Source organism: Dreissena polymorpha, chromosome 11 (genome assembly GCF_020536995.1).
Source record: "Dreissena polymorpha isolate Duluth1 chromosome 11, UMN_Dpol_1.0, whole genome shotgun sequence".
Lineage (NCBI taxonomy): Eukaryota > Metazoa > Mollusca > Bivalvia > Myida > Dreissenidae > Dreissena > Dreissena polymorpha.
Genome location: NC_068365.1, coordinates 41547156 through 41570291, shown reverse-complemented (window position 1 = coordinate 41570291; position 23136 = coordinate 41547156). Strand labels below are relative to the sequence as shown.

Below are 23136 nucleotides of genomic sequence, written 5' to 3'. Positions count from 1 at the left end.
TGGGTTTTCAAAAAAAGAAGATACAGTACTGGTGCTCAATTTGGAGAAGTACCAGTACCGTAATAATTGGGGAAAAAAACGTGAAAAAAAAAAGAAATTGGGAAAGTGTGCATCCTCAAATCTTCCAATAGGGAATTATGGGTCTTTTTAATTGTTTGGTATAAATTGCACAAACCAATTCAAATATTCACTTACATGCATTTTATGTTCAGTCTCAGTGCTCATTTAATTTGTTCACTTGCAGATAATGAACTTTTTGAATGCAATTGATGACACTTTTCCTTCCATTTGGGAATTTTTAAGACTGACATTGGGAGATTTTTGTAGTTTTTCCTCCATTGGGAAAGTACCGTTTATGGGTACTATATTAAAAAAGGAAATAAATTGCTGTTTAGTTTCTTTTTTTAAGTAACCACATGAATGAAAGTATCATTATATATCAATAATTTACTGGTTCTTTAAAATCCATATTTTCATATTAAAATGCATTTTTGGTTCTATAGAAGTACTGGCAAGCAAAAATGTGTATAAAGTTTACTTTCAGTACGTATGTAAAAGCATATATCACTGGCATCACCAAGTACATAAATATATCTGATTGCAAAACTTTGAGGTATATCTCAGGCAGCAGTGCATGTGCTGTGCATTGCATAGCCTAAGTTTAAGCTAGGCGTTTAAAGTTTGTTTGTATATCTGGTCCCATAAAAAGATCAATACCAGTACATATTTACATATATAATATATATATATATATATATATATATATATATATATATATATATATATATATATTATACATCACTTGCATAATTTATTGTTCAAGGAACATTATATGTTTAGGAGATAGAAGGAATGCTCCCACAGTGGGTATCGAACCCGTGACCACCCGGTCAGTAGGCCGACACCATATCCACTACACCATGGCGACCTTATATGTTGTAGGCTAGTGAACATAAAACACTGATAAATTTACTACTATCATCAACAGCATACCAAATATAAACAGAACAATAAAAAGCATTAAATAAAAATAACATATGTTTGCTTTCAGGGTACTACAGTAATATACTTTCTAAGAAAACTGAGATTATCTAAAATAACAAATATAATATATAATTTCTCACTTTATTGAAAAAAACATTAAATAATACAGGTCTATTTTTGGCTGAATTGTATAGGTTTTAATCATTCATATTTGAAATGGCATAAAGTATATTTCTTCCACAATAAAGTCCCAAAATTCTAAAGAATTGGACTAAGATGTTTGGAAATAAAGCAGTTAAGTGAGGAAATCACAAGTTTACAAGTTGGAATGTCCATTCTGGTGATATGTAAATGCGATGTTTTTCTTTTTTATGCAAGTTTCATGAAAAACTTATTATGCTTTTATGCAAATTAAGAAGAGTTCAATGCAAAATATATCTGCTTATAAAAGAAATATACCTTCATCCCAACACTGGCCAAACCTTTCTTTTCCTCTTCTATTCACTTAACATCTACCCCAGACATCTTTCCCCCCTCATTCATTCCCACTCACCCTCAGCACTCTTTTCGTGTCTACACAGTCCACATTATTCTCAACTCAAATGCATCCTGTCCCACTGACCCTCATCTTTCTCCTCCATGTTAACCTTCTTTCCCCACTCATAAAAAGCCTGTTCACCCTAAAATGTACTCCCATGCATTCCTACTCACCGTTATCTATCTTGCTATCCCTACTCAATCTTCTTGTCCCCTAAAACCAGCCTCATCTTCCTCAATCCATCACAATCCCCCTCAACTCACCCTCATCCTTCTTGTCCCCCTCCATTCCCAGCATCTCCATTTCCTTCCTCAGGTCCTCCTCAGAGATGTGACCCTCGTCCTGGAATGTGTCACTCACAAACTCATTCTCATGCGGACTGCTTGCCACCACTTCCTCTACCTCCTCCTGCTTCTGGACTGGTTTCGGGGAAAACCGCTCACCTGCCATGAACATGTGACAAATACAATTGAACAAGAGATGTCAATCAATATCCCATACCGGAACACCTGGCTGTTAGGTATTTTTTCCAACAATATCTGTATATTTGTCGAAAACATTAAGAGTGCAAAAGGTCCGTGTGCGCTCACCTGAGACCCAAAGAAAGTTTATTGATCACATCAGCTTTTGAACAAATTTTCTGCCCAAGTTAGAAAACTCAGCAAAGAATTCTTCTGGTTGGTGGACCGTTTTTAAAAGATGAAAAAGTCTGCTAAACATACCATCAAGTAATACTAAAAACTTCGTCACCTAATGGCAATGAGGTATTTTATCAGAAAATGTTGTAACTTTTTCAAAACATGTATGATAATATAAAAGAAAAGTTCTGTACAAGTTGCATGGTGATGAGTAAAAATGTCCTTTCTTGCTTGTTCACAATGTTTCAATACACTCAACACAAGAAAAACTGCTTTATCCTCTTGCCTTCATGTTTTTAACAGACTTGAAGCATTTTCAAACAGGACATTCATATCAATCAAACAAAATTATCATTTATAAGTTTGATGATGATTAAGCAAACAATTTTACTTCCAAAGTGTTATGAAAGTTTTTTAAGTTGACATAATGACCTTTGTTTTGAACTCAGCAGAGATACCATACATTTCAGACCATTTTTAAGGATGATTAGTGGATAATTTGGCCTCAGAAGAGTTCACAATGTAAAATTATTAATATGGTCATGCTGCAGACTAATAAAAGACCATTTACAAAGTTTAATATGATGACATAAAACAATTCATATTTTTACTTATTGACTTCAAACAGGACTTGGATATGTTACACGATAAATACAGACATAAATGCAGATTTCTTTTATTGTGATCTGTTGCAACCAGTTGTAAAAATAAAACTTAAAATAATAGTACTTGACAACACATAAATATTGAATTTCACAGATTATTATCTGTGACTTTTGATAACATAAAACATTTCCAACTCTGAACCATGTGCATGTATGTATTCAAACCTTAGATTAGTTATATTAATTCATGGGAGACAACTCTCCCAGAACAAGCCAATTAGCCAGAAGGTTGTCTCTCCTGCACAAGAGGCTATGGAAAATTCAAAATGTAAACTGTTAATCATTTATAGATGATATGGAGAGGTTATATTCCGCCCCCAACATTACATATATAAAGGATGAAAGGATCATTATCATTATAAAAACAATTTAATCATTATAGGGATAGTACACATTTTCGAGGGCATGATCACCTGCGGGTGCTAAAAAAATCCGTTCCTGCCCGCGTGTCCATCACGAGGACAGGAACGGATTTTGAGAGCGCCCACAGATGATCACATCCGAGAAAATGTGTATTTTTGCTATATTTGCATTAACAAATCGCACATACCAAAATAAATTAAAATAACATTGAAAACAATATGTCTTGTGCATTTGACATCGACAAAATAATTCGATTATTTCATATGACGTCATACAGTTCAAGGTTGTGTTTTACATTTGCCTCAGTCGGTCATCATCAGAAATGACGAGGCTTTACCTTGGGATAGGCAGTTTTCGATTTAAAATGTGTTAAAACAGTGGATTAATGCAAAGTTGAAATGCGGCCGCGCAACGTAAGAAATCAGGAAATATTTTGGAATTTACTGGCTGTGACGGATAAATATATCGTCAGAATAAGTCATTGTTTTCATAGATATTTCTTTCGTACAGGTCTATCTTATGTTGTTCCAACTAAATTTTCTAAAAATTAATACTGCCAACATATTGTCACTGAAGTATTTCAAGCATACAGCAGGAACGTTGAAGGTACATAAACACTTACATTTACAGCATAGTCTTTTGAAAGTGTTGAGTAAATAACCTTAACTTTATCCCTGCATGCATGAGAAAACTGGTGCTTATTCAGTTACCCATTTATGCTTGGAAAGTTGTCACAGACTGGAGTTATTAACAAAATTCATAATAACTTCATTGAATCCAATAAAAAATGGAAGTAACTGCGCGTGGACCAGTTTAAGGATATGAAAAACACATAACAGGGCTTGAACGGCACGTGAATCGCCTTGTTAATACACAATTTCTCCTGTTCAAGCCCTCCTATTTGCCAAGTTTCTGCACCCCGCCAGAGGGCATTATAGATAGAGTTTATGCAATAATACACTTTCATAGAATCAAATTTACCGTGGTTTTCACTGCTGTTTGAAGAGGTTTGAGATCTCTCAGCTCCATCAGAACTGCCTGCAGCAATACAATTAACACTTTCAGGTAATGTCAATTCATATGTCATATAAAAAAGCAGAAAACGTAAAAAAAACATATTTAAGATTTGTTCATACAATACCATTTATTGAAATTACATTGAAATGATCAATAATAGGAAAGTTCACCTCATGACAATATCTGAGAAATTATTCAGAGATGTTTTTAAATCACATGTTCTTCCCAATCACCCAACTAAAGCTACCCTACAACCGTGATCATAAGAGGTCAACCTTTGTCAAGAAAAATAAGCATACATATATAAATGTACTTGACATCAATATGTTGTTAATCACTAGGTGTACGATTCTCAACAAGAGCTCCGTGGTGTAAGACAGATGCCACTCCTATATAGGAGCCTTGACAGAGATTTTTTTGCAACAAAACTGACCATAAGAGTTTATATTATCATATTAGTGTAACAGTGGGTTTAACCTTTGAACTAGTGATCTTTATTTCAATAGGGGTCACCTAATGTCCAAGGCCAATGTACATGTGAAGTATCAAGCCAATCATTTGATTCAACCTTTTACCTAGTGACCCCAATTTCAATAGAGGTCATCAACTGTCCAATGCCAATGCACATGCGAAGTAGCAAGCCAATCAGTAATCTGTTGATGAGCTATTGATCGGAAATGATTTCACACTTAGTGTGACAGTGACCTTGACCTATGACCTAGTAACTACAATTTCTACAAGGGCATCTACTGTCCAACGCCAATGCACATGGTTAGTATTAAGCAAATCAGTCCCTCTGTTCACAAGGTATTGATCAGAGACGATTTTCACTCTAAGTGTTCACAAGGTATTGATCAGAGACGATTTTCACTCTAAGTAAGACAGTGACCTTGACCTTTGACCTAGTGACACCAATGTCATTAGGCGCCATCTACTGGCAAAGGCAATTGGTTGATCAGTTCACAAGTTATTGATTGGAAACAATTTTCACTCTTAGTGTGACACTGACCTTGACCTTTGACGTAGTGACCCCAATTTAAAAAGGGGTCATCTACTGGCAAAGGCCAATGCACAGGGGAAGTATCAAGTCAATTGGTCAATGAGATCACAAGTTATTGATCGAAAACAAACTGGTCTACCACCAGACAGACTGACCAACATCCAACAAAACAATATACTCCCTCTTCTTCGAAGCGGGGCATACAATTCTGAGCTGAGTATAATTTACATAAATTTACAAAAAATGGATACAACAGATTTTTGTTATATTAAAAGTTGAGGACATGACTTTTTAATAAACTGTATGGAAACGTTTGTTTGTATAATCAAAACCTGTCAAAGAGGATTTATAGCATTAGAGATGGTTTACACTAAATGCAATGTACATAGGGTAACATTATAAATCACATGTTACTTCTAAAAACATCCCATTTATTCAAACGCAGGCACACTTAGCAAACATGTGTGGCCATGTTTTTAAGACAATTTAAGTATTTTTTTAGATTTTCAAAGTTATGCTATATTTGTAAGGTTGTTGTCGCTATTGAAGCCATATTAACATAACCACTCCAGAAAAATTCTTGCCAGGTTTAGTAAAATTCCACCATGGGGTTTCACAGAAATTATTTAAAAAACAATGTTGACACTAGATGACTGACGACTGACTGTAAATAAGTACACATGCTCACTTGAATATTCAACGTTTTTCTTCAGTCACTCAGGTTAGATTTATCGATGATTCCAGTAAGCGTGGAACTTGCACATTTACAAACAATTTTATATTTGAGCCGTGCTATGTAAAAAAGGGGCTATTGTGCATGTGTGTAAAGTGTCGTCCCAGATGAGCCTGTGCAGTCCGAAGAACAAGCTAGCCAGGGATGAAACTTTCGCTTTTATGATATTTTTCGTTTAAAGAAAGTCTCTTTTAAGCAAAAATAAACTTGAGGCGAAAAGTGTTGTCCCTAATTAATCTGTGAAGAGTGCACAGGCTAATCTTGGACAACACTTAACGCACATGCATCAATCCCCCTTTTCACAGAGTGTGGCAAATTTATTATGTGAGAGATAACATTATTATGTACAAGCATAAGTAGATTATTACGAGCTCTGACATATTTGTCATTTTCTATTTCTGTATTTACCCATACCAGCTTGCTGTGCTAGAGAAGTCAGCTGAGTGGACTGTTTAATGAGAGAAACGCGGTAGAAATAATTCCTCCAAAACATGTCCTCCTTTATTCTGAAAATGAAAGATATTTAATGACAAGTATTTTCAATAAAAAAATGAACTGTAAGTTATATATTTTTATGTTATGCCACCAAAGAAAACGAAAACAGCATTCTTCTTAAATACAACAAGAAGATCAATCTGAAAAACTTGGCTTAATGCATGTGCAAAGAGTGTCCACCCATTTCAGCTTGTGAAGTCTGCACAGGCTAATCAGGGGCCACACTCTCTGCTTATATGTTAGTGGAAAGTGTTGTCCCTGATAAGCTTGTGCAGACTGCACAGGCTAATTTTGGATGATACTTTAAGCACATTCATTAATCCTAGTTTTCCCTGAACTCAAATCATTATGATGGATGATGATATGCTTGCACGATTTCAGCTGTAGGTTTTTGAACAATTATCACAATACACAAACATGATATGTTCATTAATATTTGTACAATAATTATTGAATGACAATATATCAGTGCTTTTTTTACAATTTATGGCTGTAATTTTGCCCAATTCCCAATAAAAAAAGTATATATTTTTCCCAAATTATTGCATAAAACTCAAAAATGAAGGTTTCCAAAAAACAAAAAACATTCCACTTCTGGCCTAAAACTCATCATAAGTAATAGAAACAACCTTGATCTAAAAGTCATGCAGGTAGACTCACACAACAAAAATCAGGTAAATATCTGAAAGCTTTTCGCTAAAAATTCCAGAAAAGTATTATTTATGAGAAAAAAATTGAAGTCCAAGACCTGAAACTTCCTCAAAAAATCAAAGGACCCTAACAATATTAACTTGATCTGTAGGACAAGTAGGTAGAGTCACACATGAAATGGTCAGTATCTGAAAACCTATCGCAAAAAAATCCGGAAAATAACATTTTTAAAGAAAATTCCTTAGTCCAAGGCCAAAACTCATACCCAATCTGTAAGACATGTAGATAGACTAAAACACCAACAATCAGGTAAATATCTGCCCTGTTTTCGGGTGATTTTGAGTTAAATACCTTGTTATATATGTATCGCGTCATGTGAAAACCTGACTTAATGACAACATTTTCGATTTTCACTTTTTATCATTTTCTTACCGATGTTTTTCTCCTGGTTTCAATCTGCAACTCTTTTGACCGTGAAGGAACAAATACTTTGCGGAATTTAAATATTTAATTTAACACTACCGAAATAATTTCTTTAATACAACGTCGTTGACGTTGCGTATTTTCGGCGTTCATAACACTGTTTCGCAAGGTAATATTTTCTGTTTAATAAAGCATTTCCACTGTTCATAAGTAACTATCGGTAACATTGAGATATATAACTATACATTTAAATACAAAAATGATAAGTTCATAAAATAAAATGAATCCGTGAGGTGGTGAAACACAATATCCACTTCCACATTTATTTTTTCAGACATCTATTTCTCAATACTTAAAGTTGAATATGTTGAAGTGTAAAACATCACATACATAATTTATTTAATCTTCCTGATGCACTAACACCTCACGATGCACAGCGGACACGTAGGGGGAGACCATCTTCGTCAGGTAAGCGCAACGCTGATCCAACAACCCTGCATCTTTGAGCGTGTCCTCTCTCTCCGTTGCGACGAAACCGGATTCTGATGTCAGAAGAATTTTCGTCTCTTCTGCTCCATGGCATTCCCTTGCGTAAACATACCCGGGACACCGTTGCTCAAATCTGAAGTACTGATATTTCCTGCAATTCAATTATAATTCTGTATAAAGTCAATATACTTTACTTATACTTTATTTGTGTCGCTTTTTTTCAGTATACAGAAGATAAGACTATATACAGCACGTATTTTGTGTAAACAATCAAAACCGAATGCCCTGAAACGCTCTTAACTTTGGCTGCAGTAAAGCGCGCCAATCATCCCACTGCCACCGGGGGTATTGGACGGAGGCATTGGAGTGGGATGAATCTTCTTCCCTCTTTTTGTTGTTCCAGATTTGGCGTCAGTTAAAACACCAATAAGGAAATGTCCTTTTTCTTCTTTACTAAGTTCTAACATAGTAAAAACACGTTCTTGAATTTGGCCAAGAGAAAAGTTTTTCTCACAGTGCTTTTTGCATCCACATCCTTGCATGAACTTGTGAAGAGAGGCAAGTTTGTCACAATCATGTATCACTTGCTCGGGCTCACTGTCACTGCTGTCATCTTCCTAGCTGACTTGTATCAGAGCTGATCGAGCACGGGAAACAAAGGACTCCGTGCTCTCAGAGCACCACTCGTCTCTTTTATGGTCTGAGTCACTAAGAGTCTGTGACGCGTATGAGGTGGAAACCGGCGTTCTACCAAAATGCTCAAAGTGGAGACTTTCAAGTTCCTAAAAAAATCAAATAAGGTATAACACATTTGTTTGAACATCCGATCGGCGAGCATTGAAGTGCATTAATTGTTATCAAAATTCTTAATTTTATCAGTTTACACGTATAGAGTTAGGGACTTTAATGTGTCAAAATGAAGTATATATGGAAAACACATTTATTATCCTATTAATAACGTACGAAAATCTAGATCGATTTAACAGAAGGAAATTAAACCATTTCTTATTGATTTATGCTGTTGAGTAGAATAATATAGCTTCTAATTTCTATTAATTGACAGCGTGTTTTTATCAATTTTCATACATTACATCACATGGTTGATAATTCCATCTTAAATTATTCCTGATTATCTTCTCCCTTAATTTGAATATAAAAATAGGTTTATACGTTTTATTATTGCCTATAAACACTGTCATAACAAAAACAAAGTAAGGCAAATTTCTAAGAAGCAATGAACTGGATGACGCAATACAGTACGGGTTTCGGTAGCGTAGCTAATCGTTACATAACGTCGAGTTAAATTGTTGTTGTTAACTGCATATGGAATGAGGTTTTCTGTTAAAATATACACACACGAAATATTGCTATAAAGAAACAAGATGTGTTTGTGAAACACAATGTCCCCCTATATGTTGTTTGACCTTGAAGGATGACCTTGACCTTGACCCTTCACCACTCAAAATGACCAGCTCCACGAGATACACATGCATGTCAAATATAAAATTGCTAGCTTCAATATTGAAGAAGTTACATTACATGAGCAATTTTGACCCATATATTTGACCTAGAAGGATGACCTTGACCTTGACCTTTCACCACTCAAAATGTGCAGCTCCATGAGATACACATGCATGCCAAATATCAAGTTGCTATCTTCAATATTGCAAAAGTATTCATAAAATAAGCGATTTGGGCCACATATATTTGACCTCTGACCTTGAAGGATGACCTTGACCTTTCACCACTCAAAATGTGCAGCTCCATGAGATACACATGCATGCCAAATATCAAGTTGCTATCTTCAATATTGCAAAAGTATTAATAAAATGAGCGATTTTGGCCACATATATTTGACCTCTGACCTTGAAGGATGACCTTGAACTTGACCTTTCACCACTCAAAATGTGCAGCTCCATGAGATACACATGCATGCCAAATATCAAGTTGCTATATTGAATATAGCAAAAGTTATTGCAAAATGTTAAAGTTGGCGCAAACCAACCAACAGACCAACCAACCAACAGACCAACAGACAGGGCAAAAACAATATGTCCCCCACTACTATAGTGGGGGACATAAAAATAACGTTTTTTGATAACAACATGCAATTTGTTTAATCCATGTGTGTTTTAAAACTGTACAGTTTGTTTTTATTTGTTCGTTTCGCTACGCCCCTGGCATAAACTTTGCAGCCGTGAAAGAAAAAACAAAATGGTTGAACATAAGAGCAAGTTAACTAAACCATCATAAATGAAATAAGTCGTATCACTTTAAAACATATTGTATGCTTTTAACAGTAACAGTTCGTTTTTCTCATAATACAACACCAAATTAGTATTTATTTTTTTGGAAAATTAAAATTGAACATATTTGACAAGGTCAATGCTGCCTCAGACAAATCATAGGGTTGTAATAAGTAATGTAAAGTATAGAAAGGCAGGCGATAAATAAAGAGTACAGTGTCATAATTAGCAATTGATTAAGCTGAACATGGCAAATCTACTTACATCTAGCTCTTGGTCCATATCACTGAAAAATCCATTTTGAACTTTGCGCGTAAAGCATGTGCAAATTTCCACAAAAACACATCACGTAATTTCGCAATTTTATTGATGACGTTGTAAAGGTCATAAAGTCAGGTTTTCATATGACGTGATACATATATATTTGATAGTGATTTTTTTTCTCAGAAAAGTTTATTTTTCATTATAATTTGATTATTTATCATTCAAAATGATGTTTTCACTAATTAATATCATAGCCACACGCTTACCACCTGTGATGAAAATCAGGTAAATATCTCAAAGTGTTAAGGAATAAAACTCCAGACACTAAATGCCTGACAGACAGACAGACAATACAACTACTATATACCAGATACATAAACATATTTACTTTTTTAATTAATTTTTAACAACTATTTCTTTTCTCTATCCAGCTCCTAAAGTCAAACCTCAGATAAAATTATACTGAAAACAAGAGGGCCTGAAAGGCCAAAGTCGCTCACCTGAGATTCAAAGGAACTGACCTGTTCTGTGCAGCCCAAGATGTCATAAGAACAAAATGTTCTTACCAACTTTCATGACTAGTGAACACCCTGGCAGCCACGTTTTTCTACAGACCAAAACCATTTTCATACATATCCAAGATATCATTTAAACAAATATTCTGACAAAGTTTCATGAAGATTCATGAAGCCATATAAGGAAAAATGGCCAGCCCCCTGGTAGCCATATTTTTGAAGCAACTGGAACCATTTTCGAACTTGTCCAAGATATCATTGGGACAAATCTTCTGACAATGTTTCATGATGATTGGACAATAATTATGGCTTCTAGAGTGTTAACAAGGTTTTAGTAAAGCTATATAAGGAAACATGCCACGTCCCCTAGGCAGCCATGTTTTTCCACCAACCGGAACCATTTTCAAACTCATCCAAGATATCATTGGGACAAATGGTCTGACCAAGTATCATGATGATCGGACAATGAATGTGGCCTCTAGAGTGTTAATAAGGTTTTACTCAAGCAGTAATTATAGCCATATAAGGAAAAATGCCCCACCCCCTGGTGGCCATGTTTTTAAAACAACCAAACCATTTTCAAACTCATCCAAGATATCATTGGGACAAATCTTCTGACCAAGTTTCATGAAGATCGGAAAATAAATGTGGCCTCTAGAGTGTTAACAAGGTTTTACTATAGCCATATAAGGAAAAATGCCACGCCCACTGGTGGCCATGTTTTTAAACCAACCGGCATCATTTTTTAACTCCTCCAAGATATTATTGTGATGAATGTTATGACCAAGTTTCATGAAGATTGGACAATAAATGTGGTCTCTAGAGTGTTAAGAAGATTTCACTATAGCCATACACTACGTCTAGCGAGATTTCTGCCATCCACCACTCATCACCGTGATTCAGCCCAGAGTGGACAATTACTATCTCACTGCGATACACCGTTGAACACGGTGATTTCACCATGGCGAATTGAGGTGTCAGTCTCGGCGTTATCGGGAAATTTATCTTACGGTGGACCACTGCGATTGCGGTGGACCACCAGGGTCTATGTGGTTCGCAGTGAAATACATGTGCAAAACAGCATTATACAAATGTACGGTCTGCAATATCCAAATGTACATGTTCATTCACATTGCAGATTGTATAATTTTTTTTTTTAAACTTTGTATGTACATGTATTGCATGCACTTCATAATAAAATCACCGAATGTTCAACTCTTTTCTCTCGTGTTTGCCCTCTTTACAGAATCATTTACATGTCTTACATCGAGCATGAGTATAGTTTGCTTTTTATGCTTCAAGTTTTGTTTTAATTGTTTCTGCATGAAGTTTCCCTTGTTGTTCTTAATTAAAGATTTGTTTTTTGTTAACCTTTCGAAAACCCTTGCTCGTTTGTGTACATATATAGCTGCCCAACAATTACAAACATGTTACATGTACATGTAATTTGATATCAGACTATTTGTGTGATTTCCTGTTTCTTTTGTAACATGTACTGGATCGAATAAATGTACATGTACAAATTCGAGACATCCCCAGTAAGTATTAAATTCTGCGATATTTTAATATCATAGTCATGCGAAAAGATCAGTTGTCATGTTGGTGAGTGACTATTTGTATACCTGTTCTTTGTTCAATAACAAGTTCATTTTGAAACATACACTGTATGTAAAATAACGTAAAAAAAGAAATTGTAATATTATGGTAAATATTGATTTACTTATTGTGTTACAATAATGTTGTTCACGGAGAAAATACAATGCATATCAAATTTATAAAGTATCGATAAGAAATGTTGTTAAGAAATCGCGGTGAATTTAACAAGTCATAACTTCACGTTTAGCTTTTTTAAAACTGTTTTACTCTTTCATTTCAATACGACCAAGAATATGGTTTTCAGAAAATAATGAATATAGTAACAACGCTGACAAGTTTTTTATTATAAATATTATAAACATGCATTTAAATACTGATTATGTTATAAATATGATTTTGTTATACATGTATATGAATGTCTATTTATTGTACATGTGCTATATTACAATACGAATGAAACACTGTTTTCTTACGAAATAATGATGGAGAATGTGATGTCTACATCCATTTACTATATCGAATAAAATGTAGAATTTGATGTCTACATGAATTTACTATATCGGATAAAATGGAGAATTTGTTGTTAACATCCATTTACACATACAGTGTAACAGAACAGATGGTATTTGAACGCATCTTCTCACTTCTGTTGGTATTTTCTATTACAATCAAAACAAATATTCACACTCTCATCTACTCGATAAGACGGCGATATATTTTGATATAATTAGGTTAATTGGAAAAAAAAGAAACTCTAATTTGACATTCACAGAAACTAATTACCAATTAACAGATCTTTTATAATAAATAAAGTAATTATCAACTCTACATGGTAGTCGACAGACTTAAAGGTGCTGCATAAATTGAAATATAAAACACTGTAGTTATTGTAACAAAACATTCTAGAACTTTGCAAAAATTATACGGTCTGCAATATCGAAATATACATGTTCATTCACATTTACCTGTATTTCACCGCGAACCACCGAGGCCGCGGTGGTCCACCGCGATCGCGGTGGTCCACGGTGAGGTCGATTTCCCAAGAACGCCCGCGGTGTTCAGCCACTGTCGACGGGATCTATCATGATGGAAACACCTTCAGTTCGCGGTGGGAGTGTGGTGGATGGCAGAAATCGCGCTAGATGTAGTGTATATAGCCATATAAGGAAAAATGCCCCGCCCCTTGGCAGCCATGTTTTTCAAGCAAACGTAACCATTTTCGAACTCATCCCAGATATCATTGAGACCAATCTTTTGACCAAATTTCATTAAGATTGGAAATAATTGTGGCCTCTAGAGAGTTAACAAGGCAAATGTGGAAGGCACACGACGGACAACGCATAATGGACAAAAGGCGATCACAAAAGCTCACCATGAGCACGTTGTGCTCAGGTGAGTTAAAAAACAACTGTATATACTATGAAATATGCTGCAATGCTATAATGAAGTCATTTAATATGTTGGCCTTGTTATTGGGCTTCAAACAGTCATATAAGCCTTTGGCCTCAAGCTAATATTGTTGTCTTCAGCCTAATAACCCAGCCAAAATGAATTCAACTAATTAACAACATTATAATATATATTTTTTATCTTAGGGCTAAAGTAGTTTTATATCACAGTCTTCGAAATGAGCACACGCCTGATCGCCCGTGGCGAGTAAATTTCCTGCCGGGAACATACAAAAATGCACATTTGTCGCCCGCCAGGCATGTAAATTATTGAAGCCAATTGACAGTTTATAAAACAATCATAAGTAGTTCTTGATATTTGCAAACATTTTTTTTTTTTCAATTTTGCCAACATACACCTTGCCGGAAGTTGTAAAGCAATGAAATTCGATTGGTTTAACAACAGGCACCTGCTTGCGCCGTCATAGTTATTGTTTTTGACCGATGCATTTCGGTAACATTCGGTTCTTATCGACGGTTTCTCTAGAAATTAATTGAGATGCTTTTTGAATCGATTATTTCAATCAAGTCATGCACTTCCGTTTTCGTCAACAAATGTCATTGTCAACATAGAGGCTATGCAGTATCTAAGGTATGTTGATGGGGCTAAGCCCAGTAAAGCACTTCAAAAACGGAAAATTGACAACAATTTAAAGAAAAAGGAAGCCAAGAAATGGTACGAGGACACCAGCAAATGCTATTTTTAAGAGCACTGGTGTAACGATCAACCGTGGCTCCAGTACAAAAATGGCATGTTCTGTAGTTGGTGTACAGACATAGCAGTGACACCCAAAGAAAAGTTGTGCAATTTTGTTGAAGGTGCAAGTGTTCTTAAACTTGAAACAACTAGAGCTTTGTCACAGACATGACGAATACCCCCACATTGCCACATTGACACAGAATATTTTGAATGTTGTCTTCACAAAAAAACAGGAGACACCATGCTTAATGTTTAAAATGCACTAAGTGATCCCGTGACCTATTTTTTGAACTGGCATGGCCCATGTTCGAACTTGACCTACACATCATCTAGATACAACTTCTGACCAAGTTTGGTAAAGGTCTGATGAAATCTACTTGAATTAGAGAGCGGACACCATGCTCAATATTTTAAACACACTAAGTGACCCTGTGACCAAGTTTTTGACCCAGCATGACCCATATTCGAAGTTGACCTAGACATCATCTAGATACATCTGACCAAGTTTGGTGAAGATCGGCTGAAAAAAACAACTTGAATTAGAGAGCAGACACTTAATACGGACCGACCGAGAGACAGACAAGCTCATTCCTATATACCCCCGAAACTTAGTTTGTGGGGGTATAATTAAAGTTTATGAAAAAAACAAACTACATGAGCATAGTACTGTCAAAATTCCAGTTCTACTCAAGACGTGTCCGAGTCCAAGGCTGCCAGGTGTCTCATTCAATTGAAGATAGTTGACTATGAAAATTAAGCTATCAAATTTAGAACAGCTCATTATATTGCCAAATAAGTCTTTAAGGGACTTTGTTGACATTTGCAAACTTGACAAGGCAAAGGGATTGGACATAAGAGAGTCCTATGTCAATGACAAGGGAGCAGCAGTTCTCGTGTCAAACATTGCCAATGTCACTCTGCAGCCAGTTGTTATATTCTTGATAAAAAAAGTTTGGGATGTAAACAATATGTTGGGCATGTTAAAATTCTTAAGTAACTGGCCCGACTGGCATGTAACTTTTCAAAGCTAATTTCGAAGACTGACATCATCAGGTATCATGGTCATTTTTTATGAATAAACTGAAAAACATCTAAGCAGCAGGGCAAACAACATACTGTTTTGGGACCAGTTCAAATCTCATTTTCTGCAGATTTGGATCCTCTTGCAGAGTTGCCATTGCAACCGGAAATACAGAGTCAAAGTCAAACTGGAACTGGATCCCACTGGGGGGATTCCTGAGGAAGTTGCGTTTGTCCTAAAATTAAATAAAAGGGATAACATAATACACAAATGTTTTATTGATGTCTGTATGAATAAAGAAGATTGAGGACATAAAAAACATGAAGGTCCTTAACTCATTCCATACTACAGCCTTATCTCTAGGCAGCCCCTATCAGTAGTAGCCTTATCTACCCCTATAGCTAATCAGGACCCTCATCAGCTCTGAATGCCTGACAGATTATCTGATTATTGTTACTTTTAGTGGTGTGAAATGGTATACATGTATAGTGTTTTTAAGTATTGTTACTTTGTTGACGGTTTATGTGACAGATGTTTTATTATTATATTTCCAATTTAAAAATGAATATAGTAATATATGAAAATTTTGAAATCTTGCATAACTTATCAAATAAAAAAACATTGAATTATATCCAAATAATTTATCCAATACCATTATTATCTATGTATACACGTTTTACAAATAGAAACTGTTATAATAAATAAAAACAATCTTTTAAAATTATTTTAAAATAAAACAAAATTAATAATTAAATGACATATAAACAATAATAAGATATTGCTAATAATAAAAACAAACATCAATAAGCACAGTTATGTTTCAATTGCAAGTAATTATATGAAACAAATAAATAAAATATGAGAACATCTTAATATGCTTATATTAAAACTTAATTAAAATGTAAAATAAAAATAAATAAAAAAATAGAATACAAATATCTATCCAAAAAAAACATGAGTTACCATTACTTAATTTATTTTTATCCTTTTTTTCACAGGTTTTGACCAGAAATGGTAAAACAAAATCATTTTCCAAGTTTAGAAAGTATTTGTTACAAGAATTTTCTTAGGTTGAAAAACTTACTGCAAATAAATACTGTTTCTTTAAATGCTAATTTGATCAGACGTATTTTTAAGTCATTAGGCATTCAGAGCTACATCTAAGTTGTCGTATATTTACGACGCTAGGAATTCACACTGTAGATTATTGGATGCATATATACAACGATAGGAACTCCACTGTAGATTATTCGGACGCATATAAACAACACTAGGGCTGAATGGGTTAAAGTAAATTTCCTTAGTATAGCATGAAACTTAATGTACTTGAGCTTTGCTCTGGGAAATGGGGTTTTATGTATGTGCGTTGCACAAAGTGTTGACTCAAATTAGCAGTCCACACAAGCTTATCAAGGATGACACTTTCTGTATAAGCTACATGTATGTTTTGGTTAAGATAAGACTTCCTTTTGAACAAAAAATACCATAAAACATTCTACAAACATTCATTAAGCCTGGTTTTTCGAGAGCGCTGCTCAATTTTATGATCAACCCATGTAAATGAAGATCTATCCAACACTCCTGCAGTTACCATAGTGTTAACATAATTAAGCTTTCAACATGCCTTCAAAAATTTAAACCTGGAAATGACGAAAACAACACTTCAACTCGTTCCACACAACTACTGCGCACACCTGTGACAGAGCCAGTATTTGCTTCTTCATAGCCTCTTCCTCATTGTAGCCCACCCAGGGCGGCACAGCAGCCTCAGACTTCTTGTCCTTCTCTTTCTTCTCACTCACAAACTGCTCCTGTTCTTTGCTGAAGTCCCCCAGGAATGTCTGCAGCAAATCAATAAAACATTGCACAGTTTATGTAACGTGTCAATATTGAATATCTGTAGTGTTTCAATACAGAATATTTACGTTCGATTGGTCATAGTCGGCTTGGGTAATACTTACATGTACCCCAGGTACTCTTAAGTATACTTACATGTAAACCAGGTACGTTGAATATACTAAAATGTACCTGGGAATTTTAACTCTAAATCGGACGTTTTCGGCTATTTTTTTTAAATTAATTATGTTCATATTTATGTCAATTTTCTGTTAAATGGCCTCTATATTATCGAATCTCACACTCAAAAAGCATACTGATGCAGTTTGTTTAAAAGATAATGTAAGTTTGTTATTTACACATACACATTCTTTCTGTTTCCAGAACTGCTGAGTAGTAACTCAATTAAGATAAAAAATGCTGTATTACAGTAATCGGTAGTGTGTTTTACGACGTTGGATTTTTGGCAGGAATACAACTCGGGTACAGTCTAATATTGACCGGGTACGTGAATACAGATACTGAAATATCTGCAGTGTGTCAATACAGATACTGAAATATCTGCAGTGTGTGTCAATACAGAATACTGTGTGCAATGAGTTGATAAGGAAACTAAACTGTATAATTACCTGATGAAGATACTGAAATGTGTGCAATGAATCAATATATATTTGACTGTTAAGTTTGTAGTAAGTCAGTACAGAAATGCATGCAGTTAGTAAAAGCAGCTACCGCAAAGTGCAAAGTCTGAAATGAGTAAACTGAAATAACTGTAACAAATCACTTTGAATAATATAATATCTGCAGAGACATTTTTTTGATTAGTTAAAGGGCCATAACAATGCTGTTTTAGTGAACTGAACCAGGGCCACTTGAATTCTTATTCTAAACATAGCCAGGGGCACCTAAAACATGCTTATGAACATTGCCCGGGGTGTGAGTATTTTAACAAAAAATCAGCTATAATGACTGCAGAAGACTGACATTTATTGCTGTGAAGGCTAATCTGTAAACTTCACAATAGTCTCGAGTTAGGTACACCCACTCAAGTTGGTGAGTAAATGATCAAAGTAAGCCTTTCTTTGCCCAACTATCAGAGACAGATTGTATTGCTCAGTAACATTGGTAGTAGCCAATTTAAATGCTCAGCTTGTTTTCATCACAAAATTACACTATGAATGACGATCAGCACAAGCATGGTTCTGTTCACAAGTAAAATACCAGTGAGTATTATAGACCGTAAAAATACAGATTTGGTGGATGGATGTCCAAGAAGGATTAAACAAGGATAATAAACACATTTGAGTATGAATAATAACTCACTTTTTCCTCCACTGACTTTGTGAGTTCCTTTGCCTTTTCTGTGACTTTAACTGAAGCCTGTTTTCCGATTCCATATAGATAAGCTGAAATGAAAAGCATATTGTTAATATTATTTTTATTTAGTTAGGTGAGATTTTATGAGTTTTTATACAGTATTACTTCATGAACCCTCCACTGGAAGGACATAATTTTACAGCTTCTAATTAAATAAACCACAGTGCAAGAAAGTTTTAAGGAGTGGCATACTGATTGTGCACAGGCATTTTTTTATAAAATGGATTCACATTCTTTATCAACATTAATTGTGAAAAAATGCACCTCAGGAGGAAAGTAAAGCCTCTCAGGAGTGGACATTAACAAGCAATATAGCACTGAAGGGCTTCCAGCAGCTTGCTCTTACCTACTTTTTGGTTGACTTTCTGTTAAAGTTTATGGGTTGTTTTTGCAATCAACCAAGACATTGATTTTCCTCCGAATACAAAGCAAATTTCAACCTGTTTTGACATTTTGCAGAAAAACAAAAGATTCCAATTTAAATATAACCTTTAAGCATCAACATATTGACTGTTTATTGTTACAAGAAGTATGATAAACCATTAAACAGTATTCAATTTAATATTGTGTCCAGAAACCTTAGGAACTTCACTGTAATGTTCAGCAAAATTTAGAAGACTGTGTCTTGTAGACCCCAGTGATGTTTTTCACCATTTTTGGAATGGTGCCAAGTCCCTATGTAATGGGAAAAATTGCAGCATTTTGACTAACATGGTGAAATTTGTTTTGGTGTTGTTTTGTTTATAAATGCTTCAAAATTGAGATTGAAAGTTTTCAATGTATTTTTTAATATATTCCAACTTAAAAAGCTGGATGCGAGATGTACTAAACGTTGTGATCCAACAAGTTTATTGGAAACTTTCAATTTGGAATTATAAGGTCTCAATTGGGAAAAATATATACTTTTTTCCATTGGATATTGGGTTAAATTCATATTCCAAATACCATAATTGGTAAAAAATACAACTACATCTACATCAGAAAAATATATAATTATGATGATAATGTAAAAACATGGCTAATACATATTTATTAACAGTCTAAAGTGGCTCCTAGAAATTGCAATATACTGTGTGCATTCCTTAACCTTACCCTAACCTTGTGTCATCTAGAGAATTGCAATACCTCCTACAGCTATTTGATACCTTAAAAATTCGTTAATTAAAAAAATATTCTGCTTTCTGTACATTAACTGTCTGAAAGCTTGCGATTTTGAAAACTTACTACCTTGCATGTCTATATGTAGTATTGGCTCTCTTAATGAATACATACCCATTAGCTCCCTGAAGTAGTCTGTATTACATGTATGTACAATTGTTTCATAGTATCAGCCCTTCGGATTGATGCTTAGATTTGTTACTATGAGCATGTGTTTGTTTAAAAAAAAAATACTTAATGGAAAAAAACTAACTCCTGCTAAAATTGTTCTTAAAATATTTTTTACATTTTAGTAAAAAATAACCTGCAACATTTCATGAGGCTACCATTAATGCATAAACAAACTATTGTGTGTTACATTATAAAAAAATCTTAGCATCACCCTGGAATAAACATGCCCTACTTTCCGAAGTCATGAGAACGATAGTCCTAATAATCATGGAACAGGATAACCATAAAAAAATTACAACTTCTAAAAATTGAAAAGACATTAACTTTCCAGCACTTTGTGAACTGAAGGTTTTTAGTTAAAGGTACGATACTATGAGGAGGACTAATACTATGAGAGCAAGTGATAATAACATTGTCACTGCCTTAGTACATGTGATCAAATATCCCTTCTTCTCATAGTATCGGCTCTCCTCATTGTATCGTGCCTTTGACGAAAACCCCTCAGGTAGTGCTTGAAAGTCAATTTTTAACCATTTTAAAAGTTTCAATTTATGTGCTGTTTTTTAATGACTATTACGAGGATCTTTCTCATGATTTCCGGTTTTCATTTGAAAGTAGGTCATTTTTATTTCAGGCAATATTATGATTACATATAATTGTGTAAGTTTGTATTTTGGTTTATTAGTAGGTTTATCAAATGTTGTTAAACTTCTAAAAGCCGTTTAAAATATTTAGTAATAATTAAGTAACAATTTAAGAGAAACAGGACCAAGGGCTTCATTTTTCCAATTGGAAACTTTTAATAGAAAAAGAAAATGCGCATAGTCAAAAACCTTAGCAACCATTCAAAAGTGCCAATACCATACATGCCAAACGTCCCAGATTGTCCCGGAAATGAAGAACGTGTCCAGCAGTCCAGAAAATCTGTCAAATGTCCCGAATTTTACAAAATCCATATAAACATGTACCTTATCTTAGGCTTAAATGCACCTTCAAATATGTGTTCCCACTAATCTGCAGCGTCTCCATGGCAATACCTACCCAAATAGGTGACTATACTACGTGTCAAAAGCGATCAATTAACAAGGGTCCTGTTATCATATCGATTGTATCACATTCCCAATCAAATTGAAAAAGCGGCATTGTTTAATGTGGTTGTTGATTTGCATTAATATACTACGTTATAATTGAAATGAAGAACGTGTCCCACAGTCCCAGAAATCTGTCAAATGTCCCGTATTTTACAAAATCCATATACACATGTACCAAATCTTAGGCTTAACTGCACCTCTAATCTGTGTTGCCACTTATCAGAAGCGTCTCCATGGCAATGCCTACCCAAATAGGTGACTATGCTACGTGTCAAAATCTATCAATTAACAGAGGTCCTGTTATCGTATCATTTGTCTCACGTTCCCAGTCAAACTGAAAAGGCGGCATTGTTTAATGTGGTTGTTGATTGGCATTAATGTACTACGTTATAATTTCCCTCTGCGTAAAGGCAAAGGAGTTGTCCACACATCTGAAGTCCAACATCGTTGAGAAGAAAAATGAAAAGCAGGTTATGTTCGCATGGTTTAACCGACAAAGAAGTTGAGTAAAAAACTTAACCATATTAGATGTCATTCTCACTAGGTTTATTTCTGTCTTGTTCATAACCCTCAGTAATTATAACAATAAAAATAATAAGCGAATTTGAAATGCTGGACCGAATGTCTGGTAAATATTTGATCTGTATAGTGGTTAATATTTCACCGGATTACACGTTCAAAACAGTTTACATATCCTCCTACAAAACATTTTTTCTTCGACACAAAATATTGGGAAAAAAGTGATCTTAAAATATCGCAGCAAACTTATGAATATTCATTCAGTTTCAAGTTAAGACAACTTGCCCATTTGGGCTAGTAAATGCAGAACCTACTAGCCCTGACCATTCTTTAATGTGCCCTGACCCAAGTATTATCAAAATATTTATATTTATCATTCAACTTGTTTTTTCTTGTGCGTGGAGATGCAATTAAGATTGCTATAATAAACTGTGGTTGCCGTATGAAAACAAATCGTTAGTGAATTGGTCAGACATGTTCCTGAAACATTGGCTAGCCCGGTTTAGGAACAGGCAGTGAATGTGGTTCAGAAATGCCTTAGTGTCGAGCATTGACCAGCAAATCTGGTTCCGTACATTCGTTATTTTTCGGTCGCCAAAGCGGGAGAACGGAGACCAGGTTTTCTAATGCACATCTCCCACTGGGAGTTTAATGTATAAACAGAAACAACTAACATCCCCATTCTTTTGCTGTGCTTATTGCCTTGGCAGACACTTCTTCCAGCGTTTGTTTTGTCTGCGGTGATATCAAATCATCGTTCTCTGCTTCTTCACCAGCGTCTTTTGTTTTCGTTTCTGATGGTTCTTCGTCTGACTTTTTCGGGTTTTCTACCGGTTTTTCATCGCCTTCTGCGTTGACAGCAAGAGTGTCATCTTCAACCGTATTGTCCACAACACCTAACCACTTCGTCACATTAGAGAACATCGTCTCTGTTAAAAATTATTATCAAATTACGTCGTAACAAAATGTAAACATCGATGAAAATTCAAACCGGAAGTTGACATTACTCCGTTTTATTTGTTCTCAATTATGTAAAAATCGACCATTTATTATCCGCTTGGCTTATTATTTAATTAAATTATAAAATTATTACCAAACTTTATGCCAAATCAAAATAATAATATTTTCTCAATGTTGATAATTTGTGAAGAATTGACAACTAGGTCAAAACGGTCGCAAAGCAATAAGTCTTTGTGAG

At 34.8% G+C, this 23136-nt stretch overlaps 1 protein-coding gene across 3 annotated transcripts in view; it reads right to left on the bottom strand.

The window, feature by feature from the left end:
• LOC127850562 (synapse-associated protein 1-like) overlaps positions 1-22964 on the bottom strand; it is a 28145-nt gene extending 5181 nt beyond the window's left edge. For 2 of the 3 annotated variants that reach the window (XM_052383683.1, XM_052383685.1), the window contains exons 1-7: positions 22613-22963; positions 18946-19028; positions 17481-17627; positions 15882-16021; positions 6353-6444; positions 4170-4226; positions 1786-1965 (exon numbers count right to left, since the gene is read on the bottom strand). In XM_052383683.1, coding sequence (XP_052239643.1) covers positions 1786-1965; positions 4170-4226; positions 6353-6444; positions 15882-16021; positions 17481-17627; positions 18946-19028; positions 22613-22862 — 949 coding nt within the window. In that variant the 5' untranslated portion in view covers positions 22863-22963. Of the gene's footprint in view, positions 1-1785; positions 1966-4169; positions 4227-6352; positions 6445-15881; positions 16022-17480; positions 17628-18945; positions 19029-22612 lie in introns of all 3 variants that reach the window. The other variant, XM_052383684.1, reaches the window with a different exon arrangement.
• Positions 22965-23136: the final 172 nt, after the last annotated feature.